At 38.5% G+C, this 15,955-nt stretch overlaps 1 protein-coding gene across 1 annotated transcript; it reads right to left on the bottom strand.

Annotated features, from left to right (window-relative positions):
* Window positions 1-10,877: 10,877 nt before the first annotated feature.
* LOC104912785 (little elongation complex subunit 2-like) lies at window positions 10,878-15,941 on the bottom strand. The gene is made up of 4 exons (XM_010717301.3): window positions 15,844-15,941; window positions 15,705-15,755; window positions 14,641-14,899; window positions 10,878-12,448 (listed from the first exon to the last, which is right to left on the bottom strand). Exons 1-4 carry the CDS (start codon window positions 15,894-15,896, stop codon window positions 12,260-12,262), a joined length of 552 nt encoding a protein of 183 aa, XP_010715603.1. The 5' UTR covers window positions 15,897-15,941; the 3' UTR covers window positions 10,878-12,259.
* Window positions 15,942-15,955: the final 14 nt, after the last annotated feature.

Below are 15,955 nucleotides of genomic sequence, written 5' to 3'. Positions count from 1 at the left end.
CGCCCGGCCAGGCCCGCGCTCCCTGCGGCGTGCAGCTGCGGGGAAGCCCCGTTCGGTGCAACGCTATTGAATGAGCGGCCCTCAGAGCTCGGTGTGCGAAGTACGGAGTATAGGAAGTCTGGGTGCCACAAGCAGTGCGTACGAGCAGCCCGAGACAGACCACCTCTGCCCCCACGCTCAAAGGTGCACGCTCGGTTAACCCTAACAGTATAAACCATGCCTAGAAGAAGGGTGGCAAAAAAGGAAACAAACGAGAAATAGAAACCCAAACTCATGCTACTCTAACGAGGGAAAAACAAACTGTCAAGTTGCAGATGTGACACCAGTCAGAAAAAAACAAGATATAGTTAAAAAGAAAAAATACACTTCTAGAAAGCGTTAAGCTTGGCCATGAAAACAGCAGTGGTAAAAAGCAGGGAAGCACCAGAGACTGAACACGGGCTATGGGACAAAGAAACCAGTAACCACTGGGATGGAGCGAGAACAGAGACTCAGAAGGGAAGAGGCGTTAGTTACACTGGGCTCGCACCAACCGGTCATTGCAGAATATGAAAATCATGGTAACAGCTCTCCTGAGTAAAAGAAAGTAAGACACAGGGGACAGCCGTCAGAAAAGGCTTGTTGTGGCACAGCATTTTGGCGGAGAACATCATGGCAAGCACTGCTCTCACTCTGCCCGTGAGGTTTTATTTTTGGTGAGGCCAGGAACCAGCTTTAAAAATCAATTTCTGGGCACCCCAGTTCCACCAGTCTGTCACCAGTAGTTAAACACACAATTTCCCCTCCTCTTGGGTTTCTAAGGAGACTTGGAAAGGTGATTCACAGATGAAAGATACAGTCCTAGAAGTAACAGCCACTCTGTGCTGCAATATTCACTAGGGGCTTTAAATAGGGATGAGCAGCTGAGCAGATGCCAGACAGCCATGTGCTTACTAATGGCTGCACAGTCCCTCGGGGATAGTCTGGGTGGTGGGACAATTTCTCGTCAAACATTCTCAGAGCAAAGCAGCAGAAAAACATAATCAAAACACCCTCAGCTGGAAAAAAAAAATTCACATAACAAACATAATGCCAGCATGCAGCATACGTTGCATTCTTGTATAAAATCTCCCAAGCCACATATTAACAAATCCATCCAATCTCAAAGAGCACATTCACACTCTTAACAGAAGGTCCATTTACCTTTCTGTCCTCTACTGCAGCCTCTCCTAATGACATTACTACTCCCACTTCCTTAGAAAATTGTTCTATTTTTAATAACTCAATACTTCCAGAAATAAGTTGTACAGCTCACATGGTACCATTAATTCTAGTTAACCAGATCTTCACATGAACAGGTTGAAGAAGCTCTGATAGCAGGTGAGCATTTATTGGTCTAGTTACATTAAGTACAGCACAAAAAGATTTTCCCTCAATTTCAACAGCTTCTGAAAGATCACAGACACATTGGTTCTAATATCCAGCTAAATATCAGTTATTCAATCTTGGAATCATAGACTCACCTCAGCTTAAAACAGTCTCTCACATTCAGCAGCCCGTCTGAACTTCCACAAGCTTCAGTGATTAAAAAAACAAAACAACAATAAGGAAAAAGAGTAACTGCATTTACAGTCATGAATATACGAACATTATATTAATATCATAATAGATTACCTAAATTGGTCTCTGTTTATGTAGGTCAACCGACATCAGAGGCACTTGTACCAGCTGGGGAATCAAAGCAGTATGAATTGCAGAAAAGACATCAGTGTTTCTGGCAGACAACCAACCATCTCCTAACAGTAAAGGCTGGTGATCCTGCCCATGGAAATACTACACATTCCTCTCTTCTTTGTGAAAAACACTCTGCAAAACCAGTTAGCTGAAAAGAAGGCAGCGGTCAAACTGCACAAATAGGAAAGACCTGTTATCTGCCAAACAGGGAGTGGAAATTAATTCAATGGGAGAACAGCAGCCAAGTGCCTGAATCACTTTTTAAAATGAGGTATTAGCTTGTAAGTCACACGGGTTATTTCTGAAGATTTACCTCAAAGCTTGGAAGGTAAATCACAACGGGTTCTGATCCACAGCCACTGCTCCATAGCAATACATTAGTGGAACTACAATTAGCATTAGACTAGACGGAGGGCTGGGATAAGGACTGCACTTATCACAAGCCCAGATATTTAATTTGAAGAAACAAGCTGCAACCAGCCTGTAAATAGGCAGTGCCAGGAAAGGTTTTTACTTGTTTTTACATTGCTTCGTCCCTACAACCCCTTAAAACGTTTGCACAGAAAGTAATTTTTTAACTTGCATCTACTTCAGCTCCAATTACCTTTTTGTGATCTCTGGCTTCCTGCATGCCAACCACAGAAGAGAGAGTACTTTTGTTAACTGCAGCTCCCCAGAGACCTGAAAATGGAAAAACAAATGTGATTGTGCTAATTCTTATTCTTCCATTCCGACAGCTGATTGCGACTGTTCACCCTATGGACACGTCCATTTAGTCCATCCTTTTAGTCTCAAGTGACATTTACACTGCTAACTTTCCAATTATTTTGTTACTACTAAATATTGTTTGACAACTATTTTCTCTCTACTTTCAATTATTCTCTTCCATTCCAGTAACAACTTTGATCTTTCTTGTCATTACCTTACGTAATACTACTGGAAAATCGATGTGTCTAACTTCAATATTAAGCTCCCCTCTGATCCAAGATTTATTTTTGCAACAGCATGAATGCAAACGGGGTCAATAGCTCTGAAAAGATTTTTCTCTCTCTCAGGTCTGCCCATGCAATGCTTACACAGATCTTGCTCACTCTCAGAATTCTTTCTACCAAAAAAAAAAAAAAAAAGATGCATTAACTCTATAGTTATGAAGAATGCAATTCTGTCAACATTTGCTGCCTACTTAAACATTTTTCTTGCATACCAAAACCTTGGGAATGGGACACAAAGACTTTCTAGTTTAGGCGTGGCTGAACCTCTACATCCAGTATTGCTTCACTGAATGCAGTGTGTTGCAAGAGGGTAATATAAATTCCATCCTGTGTGATCAGGCAGACCTCTGGGTATTATTTTTGTATCTTGGTTATTTGGTCTATCTTCGGAACTGCTCTGACACAAATACATGTAGATTTGTTGAGAGTGATCACAGGTTACAAAGATAGTAAAGTACAACCTCAATGTCATGCAAGTTGGACTCCCAGGATACTACCTTGGCAAGTTATTCAAGGTACAGCTATGGCAGACTCCTAAAGGCACACCTGGAGCTAAATAAGGAAAATTCTTAACACTGGAAGTTCTGAAGTTCTTATTTTTTTTCTGTGAAATGCAAAATTTTTCATTTGTGACTTACTCTAAATCTTACAGAACTGTAATAGTGCTGTATGCTTTTGAGAAGTGTATTGAATACCAATTTCATCACTTACCTAATACAATACCAGAGAAATAGATATAGTTCTAGATATATGTTCCTCTTAGTACCTAACCTTTGGGATCAGTTCTGTTCTGTGCAATCTAATCCCTGCACACACAGGCATATCCCTGTACAAACATGACTTTCTGCTCAGAACTGTACTTATTGAAAGAGTTCTTAAAGAACTGGCTTTCATTCTGGAGTGATCTTTTGTGTTGGACAGCTCTCACCTATTTTGTTACATGTGCACTTCACAAAGCGCTCTACTAGGCAGGCAGCATGTTTATGAGCACACCATCCAAGTCAGAAACAGGAACCCTGGACTGTATGCCTTGTAGAGCTGTGGTATGGTGTGCAACCAGTCAGATCACTGCCTTACTGATCAGGTCCTGCCTTTTACTCTCCAAATTACTTCAACAAGAAGAAATACAGTACATTCGGTAAATTGTATTCAGTTTATCTCCATCTGTGTAGTATGAAATCTACACTAAACAAGGTTACATCAATTGTCTTGTGAAGTATGTATTTTAGAAATATTTTTAACTGAAGAAGTGCCAGTTATATTCTACAGTTACTACTGAACTCTAAGTGTTTTAGCCATTGCACTAGAACCTGACAGCAACTACCTTCCATGGCTCATAAATCGCTGACTCTCTCCCCAGTTTCTTAGTTTAAAAAGTCTCCATCTCCTGATACTCTGTTATCACTGCACTTGTCTTCAGCTACTTCTCTACTTCTTATACATGCAACTTCACTTTAATCTGCTCATAGATTGAACTCTAATCTCTTTTCAGAGATTTTCTTCATCACCAGTGGAAATACCACCAACATCCTCATTAATCTCACATCTCAGTGGATGCTTTTGCCCAGCCTTGGGCAGCAAGGAGTTTGCCTCCACAAGGAAATGATGCCTGGGTGATGTGGGATCTGCATTAAGACAAGGGAGAACCAAAGTAAAATATCAGCTAGGACTACAACCACAGGACTTGGTCAGAAAAAAGCTCCTTTAACTACACCCAGAAGTTAATAATAAAGCTGTCTCATAAGGCATATGTACAGGCTAATGAAAGTCTCTATCAAAAACAAAACCAAAAACAAAGTTTTAACACTATAGTGAAATCTCATTGCATAGCTGTCCACTGCTAACAGAAAACAAAATGGAATCACGCATGCTCCAATCAGAATGCTCAGAAGAAAGCAAAATCCTTCATTACTTTCATCTAGCTGACATAGAAAACAGTAAAATAAAAGGCACAGCAGGCTTGTTTGCCCCTTGCCTCAAAGATCAGGCTATCACATATTCCTTCCTTCTGTTCATCATGCTCACTGGAGTCAAGTCCAGTAAAGGTAACACAGACATTCAGTGAGGAATATACATCAGGAACAAATGATAACACCTTAGATAACCTGCTCTTTAGGACACACGTAACTTCTCCAGCATACATTCTTCACAAGCACATAAGATATCTAGACTTCATTTTGATTTCCAAACTGAAATGCTAATCCCTAGCATTCTAGTGTTTAAGAGTGCCTCACAGAAGCAACCATCGAGTGCCTGAGTAGGAGGCATTGCCTAGACAAATACACAAACAGAAACGAAACACACTTGCCAAATTCCTTGTGCTGGTGGTATTGGCAGCATGAATAAACTCAGCATCTTTACTGTGAATGAAACAGTCATAGTGTACAAACAAACAGTCACTGTGTGTGTAACCATGGTTCAGTGAATTTTTCAAATCCCACGGGGATTTCCTGACTTCCTGCTTCACAGCCAACTACCTTTGCTAGGATAAAAATCATACAATCCATGCTTTACAAAGGCTGTTGAACATAGGTCAGACGTGAAGGAAGGTTACATTATTTTCTCTTCTCAGATTATCACAAATACTGGCAAGCACAGTTTAATTTCCTTGGTAGTGGAGAGTTGCAATTCTACCTAAATTGAGATATCGAGCTGTTTTTGGTCCTATAAACATTAATGAGTTAAAAACAGCTATGAAAGGTTCAGCTTTTCCACCAATATCAGCATAATGCTGCTAGCACAAACAGACTACTAGTACACTGCAGCAGCATTAGGACAGGAGAGATTTTGAAGCCATTCAGATGACACAGTGCATAAAATGATCACAGCTGCCAGCTCTACAGTAACACTCCCCAGACTGCCAACATACTGGAAAACACTGTAGGAAATATTACTGGTGCACATAGAGCCCCTGACTTCATCTAGAACAGACCAGCAAGAATAATCACTCCAGACTTTGGTTTCTCTTGCCAAAGGACAGAAACAATTATAAAAGATTTTACAGCATGGGGCTTTTTCCTAGGGATAGTGACAAAAGATTCACGTACAATCAAGTCTATTCTGTTTTTTTTCATTCTAGTGACTCAGAACACAAACAGTTCCATGGTTTGGATAGTCTCCTGATCTCTGCTGAAGTACTGGGAAGGCTCACACCTCACCCATGTTCCTGAGGCTCATAGGCATAATTCTGGAAGTCTCAGGAATCTGATTTAGCAAAAGCTAAGCTTACTCTAAATGACAGATTCCTGAGTCAAATTAGCAGGCTACTAACTGCAAACCAAAAAAAAAATAGCTCCTTTTTGTTTAGTATCATGCAACCTCTAAAAATGAACAGAAAAAAAGTCACTTGCAGATTAAAGATCATGTACTGAAATTGACACGCTGTTACGACAGCAATAAGGAGCACGTTGATGATTTTGTGAAATAGCACTTTTTTTTTTTTTTAAGCCTATGAGCCCTGTTTTAGTACAAAGTAACAAAAAAGTCATTACATGATCTGAACTTTATTACTTAATAAGGCTCAACTGAAGTTGTACTGGTTGGGAAACAAAGGATGCCTTGCAACACAAAACAATGTCACATTCAAAAAATTGCCTTCATTAAATATCACTGTCTTCACAGACATCCTTTTCTGTTCTTTCAAATGGCATACACCTTTAGGTCAAATTTAAGGCTACGACACTTGATTTCGTACAAAGATGATGAGGCAGTGGAAGGGAACAGCTGTTAAGAAATCTGTTTCTGCCAGGCAGGCTAAGACTCGCATTTCCAGTTCTGAATTCTAAAAACAGCATTCTCTCCTTTCAGTGAATCAGAAATTTATTTTTGAAGCCTTGTCATTTTAGCATGAAGGAATCACAAAACAGCTGTGTTATGTGTAAGGTTTGCTTTCATACAAGCCTTCAACAAACAGTTGAGATGGACAATTCTCACTGCTGTGCCCTGCTGTTCCACAGGGAACAGTTCTGTAACTCTAAGGAGGAGAAAAACAGCCGCAGAGACAGCACAACTACAGGTGATTTTCAAACAGGTCTTAAGCACTAAAGTTTACTTTCCTGAAATTGCCATCATCAAGGAAGTTGTTAACACAGTAACAAGCAATCATCACAGCCCATAAACAATAACTGAGTACAAAGCAGCCGAGAACAGGAGCACAAGACTAACTGACCCATTTGCAGGAATGGACACCGAGAGACATACAGTTGATATCTGTCCCCTGGAGTTGGAGGAGGTACCAAAGAAAGCCTTCAGCTCAGTTTTGCCAGTGTAATGGCTAGAACCCAAAGTTTAAGCCACAGTCCAACATGGGCGTAGACTCTTAAAACACACAGAGTAACATAAAGCCACAGACACTTGTCATTTGAAAGAAAAAGAAATATGCACTGTATTTCATCTCCTCAATCTATTTCCGCTGTAAGGAAATCTGAGCCAATCAAGGGGACAGATCCAGATGATGGCACTAGCTGGATGCGTTAACTATAAAATCCATCTCTTTCAGAAGCATGACAATAATAAAATCTAAAGATCTTTGCAGAAAAATACGATTTAAAAGCAACTAAAAAGCCCAAACTTACTGTCAGCAAGGAAAAATTTGGAAACCTATCAAGAAATGACAGTGCTTCTGGAAGGACTGTGCCCTTCCTTGTAAGAAAGGCTGTATTTTGTTTAAGAAAGAAGGAGCCTAGTTACGTAAGTTCTCAGAGGAGCACCTGAGACATTACATATCCAGTCAGACTCAGAGGAGAGGAGAGACTGAAAATGTTTTAATTCCCTCTACTGGTGGAAATAGAGCCAGCTTAAATGGAGGTCACCACTAAACATTCTAAAAGACTACCTCTAAACTGGCCTTTACTATCTTTTAGAAACAATCTCCTATCTAAAATACAGCATAATCAAGTAAGAAGCAGAAGTACCTGTACAAATGGTTCAGTATTTGGTACTGAACTTCATGGCACTGGGTTGATAATGACTTGGCAGTTCTCATTTGCCAGCACAGGAGTGGATGTCCTGTCCCACAGTCATGGCTCATACCTTCGGTTCCACCTGCTAGGCTACCCTACAAGACACTGAAGAAATACCATAAATGTTTTCCCAACTTTTTTTCAGTCACCCCGACATGGTGAAGAGGTCTCGCCAGCAATGTGTGGCAACGAAAGCAGTGCACTGATCCTTCAGTGGACAATGCAAATTAAGTTTGCAAGCTCTTACTATGGCAGGAAAAAAAAAAAAAGTTTCACAATCAATAGCCCATTGCAGCTATTCATGCTAATACGAAGAACTGCTAATGTTTCATACTTCCAGAGGTATAATCAATCAATAATCTCTAATGCCCGGTAAGAATTCCTCTTCTAGACCTTCAAAACTAAATACAGACTATCTACCAATTTAATCTAACAAAAGACACTGGCAAATTGAGAGAAACAGATTTAATATCAGCAATCTTTTGCAGCATGGAAAACTATGTTCTCAGAGGTTTCTTCCATTTTCACTGAGGTAACTGGTGGCTCAGAGCTATACTAGTAGATAGTCATGAATGGAGCTCCTGAGGGGTCAACACTAGGTCTAGTACTTCCCAGTTTTCTTATAAATCATCTGGGTAGCACAAATGAATCAAAATTCAGCAAGTCTGCAGATGACACCGAATGGAGAGGAGAGTTACAGTGGACAGAAGAGCCACTATTCAGAGAGACTTAGGCGGCACAACAAGGTCAGTAAGGACTGCATGCGGTTTAACTCCAGCACCCATGACAAAATAATCACAAGCAGCAGCACTGGCTGCTCCATCAGTACTGGACTACAAGCATCTACACCAAGAAAGAGAGAACTAAACACAGAGTTTTGAAATCAGTCTAGTTCTCCAGCAGTTACAACTTCCAGTTCTGAGAGGCAGGACAGCACATACCCTTTATAACCAGGTAAACTGCAAAGACAAAAATCTAACAAGGAATAAATATATAAAATTGGAAGATTCTGATCCAGTAAGAAACATCTAATTTTGCACTTCAAATGCTTATCCAAAAGATATTCTCATAATACAGATGGAGAAAAGTAGTAATTACATTTAAAAACGAACCACAAACTGCAATACAAATATATGTAATTCATTCCAAATGCAAAGCTGAAGACTGAAACTACAAGACATGATGGTGGTATCTGAAAATTTGCTCCTAAACTCAGCTGACTGAGGCCATGTAAAATATCAGCTGCAGAAGCAGAGATATCTGCAGAATAAAATCCAGGCCTGCACACTTTCCTTCAGTTGTAGTTTCCACAACTTTATAGTCTGTGTTAGATTTAGGAATTCATACTCTGGTGGTACCATAACAGTCAGGCTCCCCTGTGTTCTTTCTTACCCGTGTTCCTTCTCTCCAAAGATGCCGTTCCTTTGGGATCAGCCTGTACAGAATCAGAGATTCATCAACTGATACACAGCACGTTCTCAGACTTGATTTTTTTTTTTTTAACCTAACTAAATTATTTTGTTTTGTTTTTCCTTTGTTTCAAAGTTCAGATGTTGGTGCTCAAATAAACATGCTACCCCTTCCTCTTTCTCCTTTCATCAAACTCCTTTACATGGAACTTTGTTTAACGCAAACTGAAGTATATCTTTGTACATTTGCCTCAAATTAAAGAGTATTTAATAACATGTTTTGCTACTAGACCCATTTCACTAAGTGGAATTCTGCTGAACTGTTACTGGAGAAAATAAGAATGTAATTTGACTTTAAATACAGAGATCGTGTTGGAGTACAAAGCTGCAATTTAGGCAAAGTAACAAACTCACATTAGATTTAGTCCATGATGTTGCATAATCCTACATTTTTATTTCACCAATCACGAGCTGTTGAAAAGAAGGCAATCCTCTGGGAAACAGAAATACCCAGCAGCAAGATGATCAAAGGCATATTGGTTTTTTTGCTGTACCAGGCTCTCCTATCTCAAACTCAAGATTTGGTTTTCATATACTGTTAAAAGTAGCATTCTTCTTCCCATCAAACATCATCAGGATGTGGTAGGCAATAAAGGCAACTTATATTAAGAATTTCCCGCTGTTATTGCTCATGTTCAGACACAGGAAAAGGCTGTGATCTTGAGTTAGGAAGTAACAGCCATTAGCAGAAACAACCTATTCATTACTTTGCAAGTCCATGCAGATCTAGGGTGCATCTCCACACACACACGTCACAAAACAACTGTTCTATTGCACCCAAGAGCTATCCAAGTGACAGTACTTTGTGACAGTATTTCAAATCCCTCCTCATGAGGAATATCCCCAAGATTTCTTTCAGCTTCATGGAGAACAGCTTTTTAACAGCAGAAATCTTATTATGTTCGATCTAGCTCATAAAACCATGGTAATTGGTATATAAACTGTACGAAGGTACGTGCTACACAGCTGTGAGAAAATGAACAGACCACCGCTCTCAGTAACGTGTTCCATACACCTAATAATGGAGTTCAACAAATTCTTGTGCTGTATGAACAAAAGCAGCCCTTCAAACAACTTAGAGCACATTACCCCAGTCCCACTTAATCCAAAAGAGAACAAATCCAACAGAATACAACAGTGGAGTGAAAAACCCATCTCATGGGTTATATAAAAGCTCCACATTGCTTACATATTCTAAATGGATAATAAACTACAATTAGTGCATATGTAGATATATATACACACACACATAGACACTATAATAGTAAAAGACAGAACTCTTCCAGCTGCGTAGACACATGGACAAGTAGAGCATACAGTTGAAACTTAAAAAGTGGTATAAAAAACTAAATTCCACACAAGTTTTGCTCAAGTTTTATGTATACACAGTGAAAATTGCTTTGACTCCCCACACAGAGTTATCTCACAGAAATGACTCACAGCTAAAGTATGCCCATTAAGAGAGGTCACTGGCTGGATTTAGGATTTTGAGTCAGGAAGACTTGTAGCTTGCAAACAACTCTAAGCCAATTCAGCTTGTCAGCAACATATCACTGCAGCTAACAGAAGCGGTGGCCAATACAGTAATAAACTGAATAATATTATAAATACATCTAGCAAGGGAAAAAAAAAGCTCAGAAAATGCTTTGTATTTCACAAAGAATAGATTTTAATGTACATTCACTGCTTAAACCTCCTTAAAAAACCTGTCTTCAGGATTTTAAAAATCACATACAACCCAGTAAACAAATAAAATACTTTATTTTTACTTTTATGATAAAAAAACTCAACAACAAAACTTCCATGTTATATAGAAGAACTCCAATCAAACGTATGTACTTTGTACCTTATTTAGTCCAAGTAAAAGAAGTGGAAGAAAATCTTGAAGGCTTTTGTTTAAGCACATACACAAACATCAGTCAAACAGAAATTGGCTGACATTTTAAAATACTTCTGTGATTTATAAGGCAAACATGGAAAGAATTTACTGACTTTCAAGAGTTCATAGCTTTTCTAAAAATCAGTTCTTCTAATGAAGAAACACATAATTATACACACAATAATAACACATAAAAAAACACCCAGAAATCCAGAAAATATAATTACAAATGCATCACAGTTTACAAGGTGCTTCAATACTGACCATTGTAAGAATTTTCATTTTTCTTACTCACTAGGAAATTGCAACAGACAGTCAGTATACTCTTTTTCTAACCTCACACTGTGTTTGGCTCAAAATTTCAAGTGAGCTGCTGAGGCATGGTATAGTCTTGTCTTTTTTTCAAATGACAATTAAGGCAAACCTTAAAACCTCAGGTAAACAGTATCACGTATTCCCCTGCATTCTGATAGGAGATTAGACTGTAACCTTTCAGTAATACAATAAAAAACCATCAATACTCATTTTTGAAGACATGCTAGAAACCAAAGTAATTCCTGGAAATTGTGCTGGGGAAAAAGAAAAATCTTCTTTAACTGTTTTATACTTTGCTGTATTCTTAGGCTTTCCATTGCAAATTTACAGCACTTTTTTTCTATAAAACACAGCTTTTGTTTTCCCAGACTTATTTGCTACACCATCCTAAAAAGAGAATGTGTTTTTGTAAATAATTGTAAAAAATTGGTAGACATTATGTTAAAAGAATTAACTAGATAAATCTCTTAGCTATACCACGTAAAGTAAAATATGATTTTAGAATGCCAGAATACAAATCTGTAGTGATTCTGGAAGAAGTAAGCAAACTGAAAAACTGCTTTTCTTGTTGTTACGTCATATCAGATACTGTTGTAGACCACTGCATCTTCACTCTTCAAGCTGTAGTTATTCTATGAAAATGATGAGACTAACAGGATATACTTTTTTCCCCTGACTTCAACAGGAGACACTCATTTTTTTTGTTTGTTTGCTTTGAACCCAACTAAATTTAAGATTTTTCAATTGAAATGTGCCCACTAAGGTAAGAAGTGGTTAAAGGCTCATAAAACTTTTTGGTGTTCCTAAATATGGCTGTGGAGCTGTTTCCCCTAATGGTTTGTTCTGGCTCCTTTGAAACTGCAAAAACCCTCAAATTCATTGTTCCATTTTGAACTTCTCCACTCCATGCTTAGCACGGTTCAGATATTCCTACTTCACCTGTGTTCTGTTTTGCTTCATTTTCCACTTTTTCTTCATCATTCTTTGTTTGCAGTAATTCTTCAGTTTCTTTGCAGCCACACCTTCATTTCTAACAGACTTAGCTGGATTGCCTTTTGTTTCCATAGTTACTGGCTCTCCCTCATAGGGTGTGTCTGACTGCCCTTTCACCCCAGTCATCTAGACATGAGGGGAGAGAGGAAAAAAAAAAAAAAAAAAGAATTAATAATCTTAATCTCTAACTCTATTAAGCAAAGACACAACTACTTCAGAGAACTGTCTTCTAATTCCAGCCAGATCTGGGGCCACATTCAGACAGGATCACCAGTGGGCACCAGTGGGATCTCACCACTCCCACTCCTTTTATGCCCAAACGTCCCTCTGGCAGAAACCAAAGTACACGAGGGGATCAGAAACTGATGTGCAACCCTATACTGCCCTCATATAAGGTCAGAATACAGCTAAAATGTACAACTGGCACAGGAAGTGTCAAATTGGTAAACCTGCACTGAAAAGACAATCATGCCTGAAAAGTTTCCTGCTAGTACCTTGTTGTATTACCTGTTCAAAACATTAAGACCTAACAGTGGGATCTTTGGGAAATTTCCAAAGCATGATATGCACTGTTGAATCATCAGTGTATGTTACAAAGCAGGCTGAGGTTCTGAACAGTTTATTAAAAAAAAATTCTATTAAAATTCTCTTTGGATACAGACAATTAATTCTGCTCATGATAAATTCTATTGATATAGAAACAAGAGCAGCAAAAAGCAGATGTCAGGAGTAAGCCATCCATATAAACAATTATGTATTTATGTCTGAGAAATGTTTCCTGAACTAAGAAGCTACTCCTAGGTGCTACAGAAAGCATACATACCTCTGCACAAGGCAGCATGCTGCTCTTAAACATTATTGCATAGATGCTGCTAGGAATGTTGCCTGTGTAGGGAACAGCATAGTACAAGTTTCCCAGTTTCCTAATGCCAGGGAAGCCACCTGAACTGCAATCAAAGTTTTCTCAAAGCTAAAAGGTGTTCAGAACAATCAAAGACAGGTGATTATTTGTTATCTAGCTGCCTGAGCTAACATACTTGAAAAGACTAAAATGAAACCTTTCTGCTGCAGAGAATTTGCCATTATCCATACATGAGATTTGTTCAACATCATCATCAACCAAAAACAGATTCAAGATACTCTATGTGCTGAAATCAGGAACCAATAAAATGAGAACAGGGAAGATTTCAAAGAACAGCATGAGGAGACTAAAGAAAGTACTTCAACTTCCAATAAAGAGAAACTTCTTTGGGTCTGCTGTCCTGTAGTGTTATCCCACAGCTAACAACAGAAAATCTCTGTCGTTTTGACGCGAGTGATTTCCTTACAATCTCTGCTGCCTGCATGAGGTTTTGGTATAAATATTGGAGCTGAGCGCTCATTGCAGTCTCCACAGAGGAAGGACTAACCTAGATTCCTCTCCTCTGTTTTGTTACTTATTTTCACAAAGCTCCTCAGAACTCACCATCACATGCCTCCAAGGCATTCCAGTTTTCACTGAAACAGTGCAAGATTTCAAGATTCTGAGATTTGGAGTAAAGAAAAGGGAAAATGGAGGGGAAGTGGAGACTTGAAGACAGCAAAATAGTTAAAATAGTTTCAGATCCTTCCCGAAATTGTCTGAAAATAAAATATACTGATAAAAAACAACATCAGAGGAAACACTAGGAAATCTTCATAAATGGAAATACTGTACCTGTTCCAGCTGTACTGAAAGCCTATAAATTACAAGGCTTTTAAATAGGGCAAATGCTGCATCATTTTTACTGTCCAAAAGTATCATTAGCTCATATTAAAGATGCAAAGCTCAATTCTGAAGAGATTTTGCCAAACAGGGTAAAAAGTGTACTTTTTAGAAAAACACATATATATCATGTAAAAATGGAACATGAGCTCAATATAATTTATCATAAACTAGACCCTGAGAGTATAATTCATCTCACCTGACTGCACCTGTCTACAGTTGCACTAATCATCCATGATTCTGTAGTCACTGGGGAAAAAATAATTACAGCATGAGTCCTACAACCTACTGAAGAGACCTATCCTAGTTTACAGATGGATCCTTATTAAAGCATTTCACTTCCCTCTGCTGACAGTACTACAAGCTTCAATGATGCTTTTCCATACTGTAATGCCTAAAGCTAGGTAAGATTCTGCAGGAAAAAGGCATTCCTGTTCCTGGTTGTGGATGCAGAACTCTAAAGGGTCTCTTCAAACCCACAAGATGACAAATAAATACATCACCTGTAACCAGTGGATTGAAAAAGATTATTTCCAAACTGCCACTCTGTTTTTCTGTTAAGTGCAATACTGACCTTCTGTTTCCCCATGGCTTCTTGGGGTGCAGGCGGAAAGGTGCATGGGACTCTCCCATGTTTCATGTGATAGGGCAAAGGGAGACTGGGATCCAGTGGCACCCAAGGGACTGAGAGCATGGCAGGTACTGTAGGCAGATCACAGTGAGCCTTATGTAAGTCATATGAAGCTCTTGTTGGCTTGTCAAGGGAACTCTTGTAGATTGTAACTGACGAATCTCCTGCAGCATGAGTCAATAGATAAGAGCCCTCCTGCAAACTAAAAAGATATAAATTAAAAAAATAATAATTTGTTTGCTTTGTTAATTGTTTCACTTTATCTGACAACCTGAACAGAATAGCTAGTAATAGCTTTAATGCAAAAGCACAACATCTTTAGGTATTTACTTATTAGTCCTTGTTTTATAAAAAGACACAATGAGCAAGTTAAATTTAGTAATAAATTAAATTAAATCTCGCTCATTTATATTTTATACTGGCAAGAAGGTTCAACCTCTTCTGCCATGCCACCAGCATCTGCCTATGATGTCATAAATGAACAAAATAGATGGCGTTATTTCAGAGCAGCCCTTGTATATGCAAAGAAGCTTGCAGACTGAAAGCCTCAGAGTAGCTAAAGAAAGAAAAATAGGGAACAAGAGAGAAGTTGCAACAGTGTGCAGACGAAGATATATACTGTTATTAGTAAAGTTAAGCAGAAGGGAACATACGAAGGGAACTTTGTTATTGCTAACAAAAATCAAAATTTTAAGTGTCAGCCTACACAGCATTACAACTTACTCCTATGTACTGTTAAACCAGCTCAGAAGTATCCCATCTCCTCTTCTGAATAAGTGGTTCATAAAAGTCAACTTGTTCTTTTGTACCATTTATACAAAAACTTCAACCCTAAGCACATTTTTATGTGGCACTGAGTTATGTTATGCTAGACCTAAAAGAATCTTAAAATATTTCATGTATCCAAAGACACAAAAATCAAAGAGTAGACAACCACTGTACATAAGAAACAGGATCACATGGGTACAGTTGGAAAGGAATATAATGTACAAAAACGAAGCACTTACTCAGACACTTTCTTCAAAATGTGATGAAGTATATTCAATGAATTTGCTGGCCTGTTAAAAAAAAATTACAGAAGTAGTATCTTGCAAGCCTTGTTAGAACTTCAGATTCATCATTAAAAAAATCTATTAAAATACTCACTTAATCAATCCAAGTTTTTCTCTGAATATTTTTGGAGAAATCTTTTCTAGCATAATAAGTTTTGATGTAAGACCATCAATGTGTCCTGGAAAACATTAATCAATACATTAAA

Source organism: Meleagris gallopavo, chromosome 12 (genome assembly GCF_000146605.3).
Source record: "Meleagris gallopavo isolate NT-WF06-2002-E0010 breed Aviagen turkey brand Nicholas breeding stock chromosome 12, Turkey_5.1, whole genome shotgun sequence".
NCBI lineage: Eukaryota > Metazoa > Chordata > Aves > Galliformes > Phasianidae > Meleagris > Meleagris gallopavo.
Note: the sequence above shows the minus strand (reverse complement) of the source record. Positions and strands in the feature narration are given on the sequence as shown.

Excerpts from the sequence above, each read along its gene's own strand:
- LOC104912785 (XM_010717301.3), bottom strand. The coding sequence starts at position 15,896 with ATGCTAGAAAAGATTTCTCCAAAAATATTCAGAGAAAAACTTGGATTG. Across the intron at positions 15,756-15,843 it reads GAAAAACTTGGATTGATTAA|GCCAGCAAATTCATTGAATA; the intron begins GTGAGTATTTTA and ends TTTTTTTAACAG. Across the intron at positions 14,900-15,704 it reads ATTTTGAAGAAAGTGTCTGA|TTTGCAGGAGGGCTCTTATC; the intron begins GTAAGTGCTTCG and ends ATATCTTTTTAG.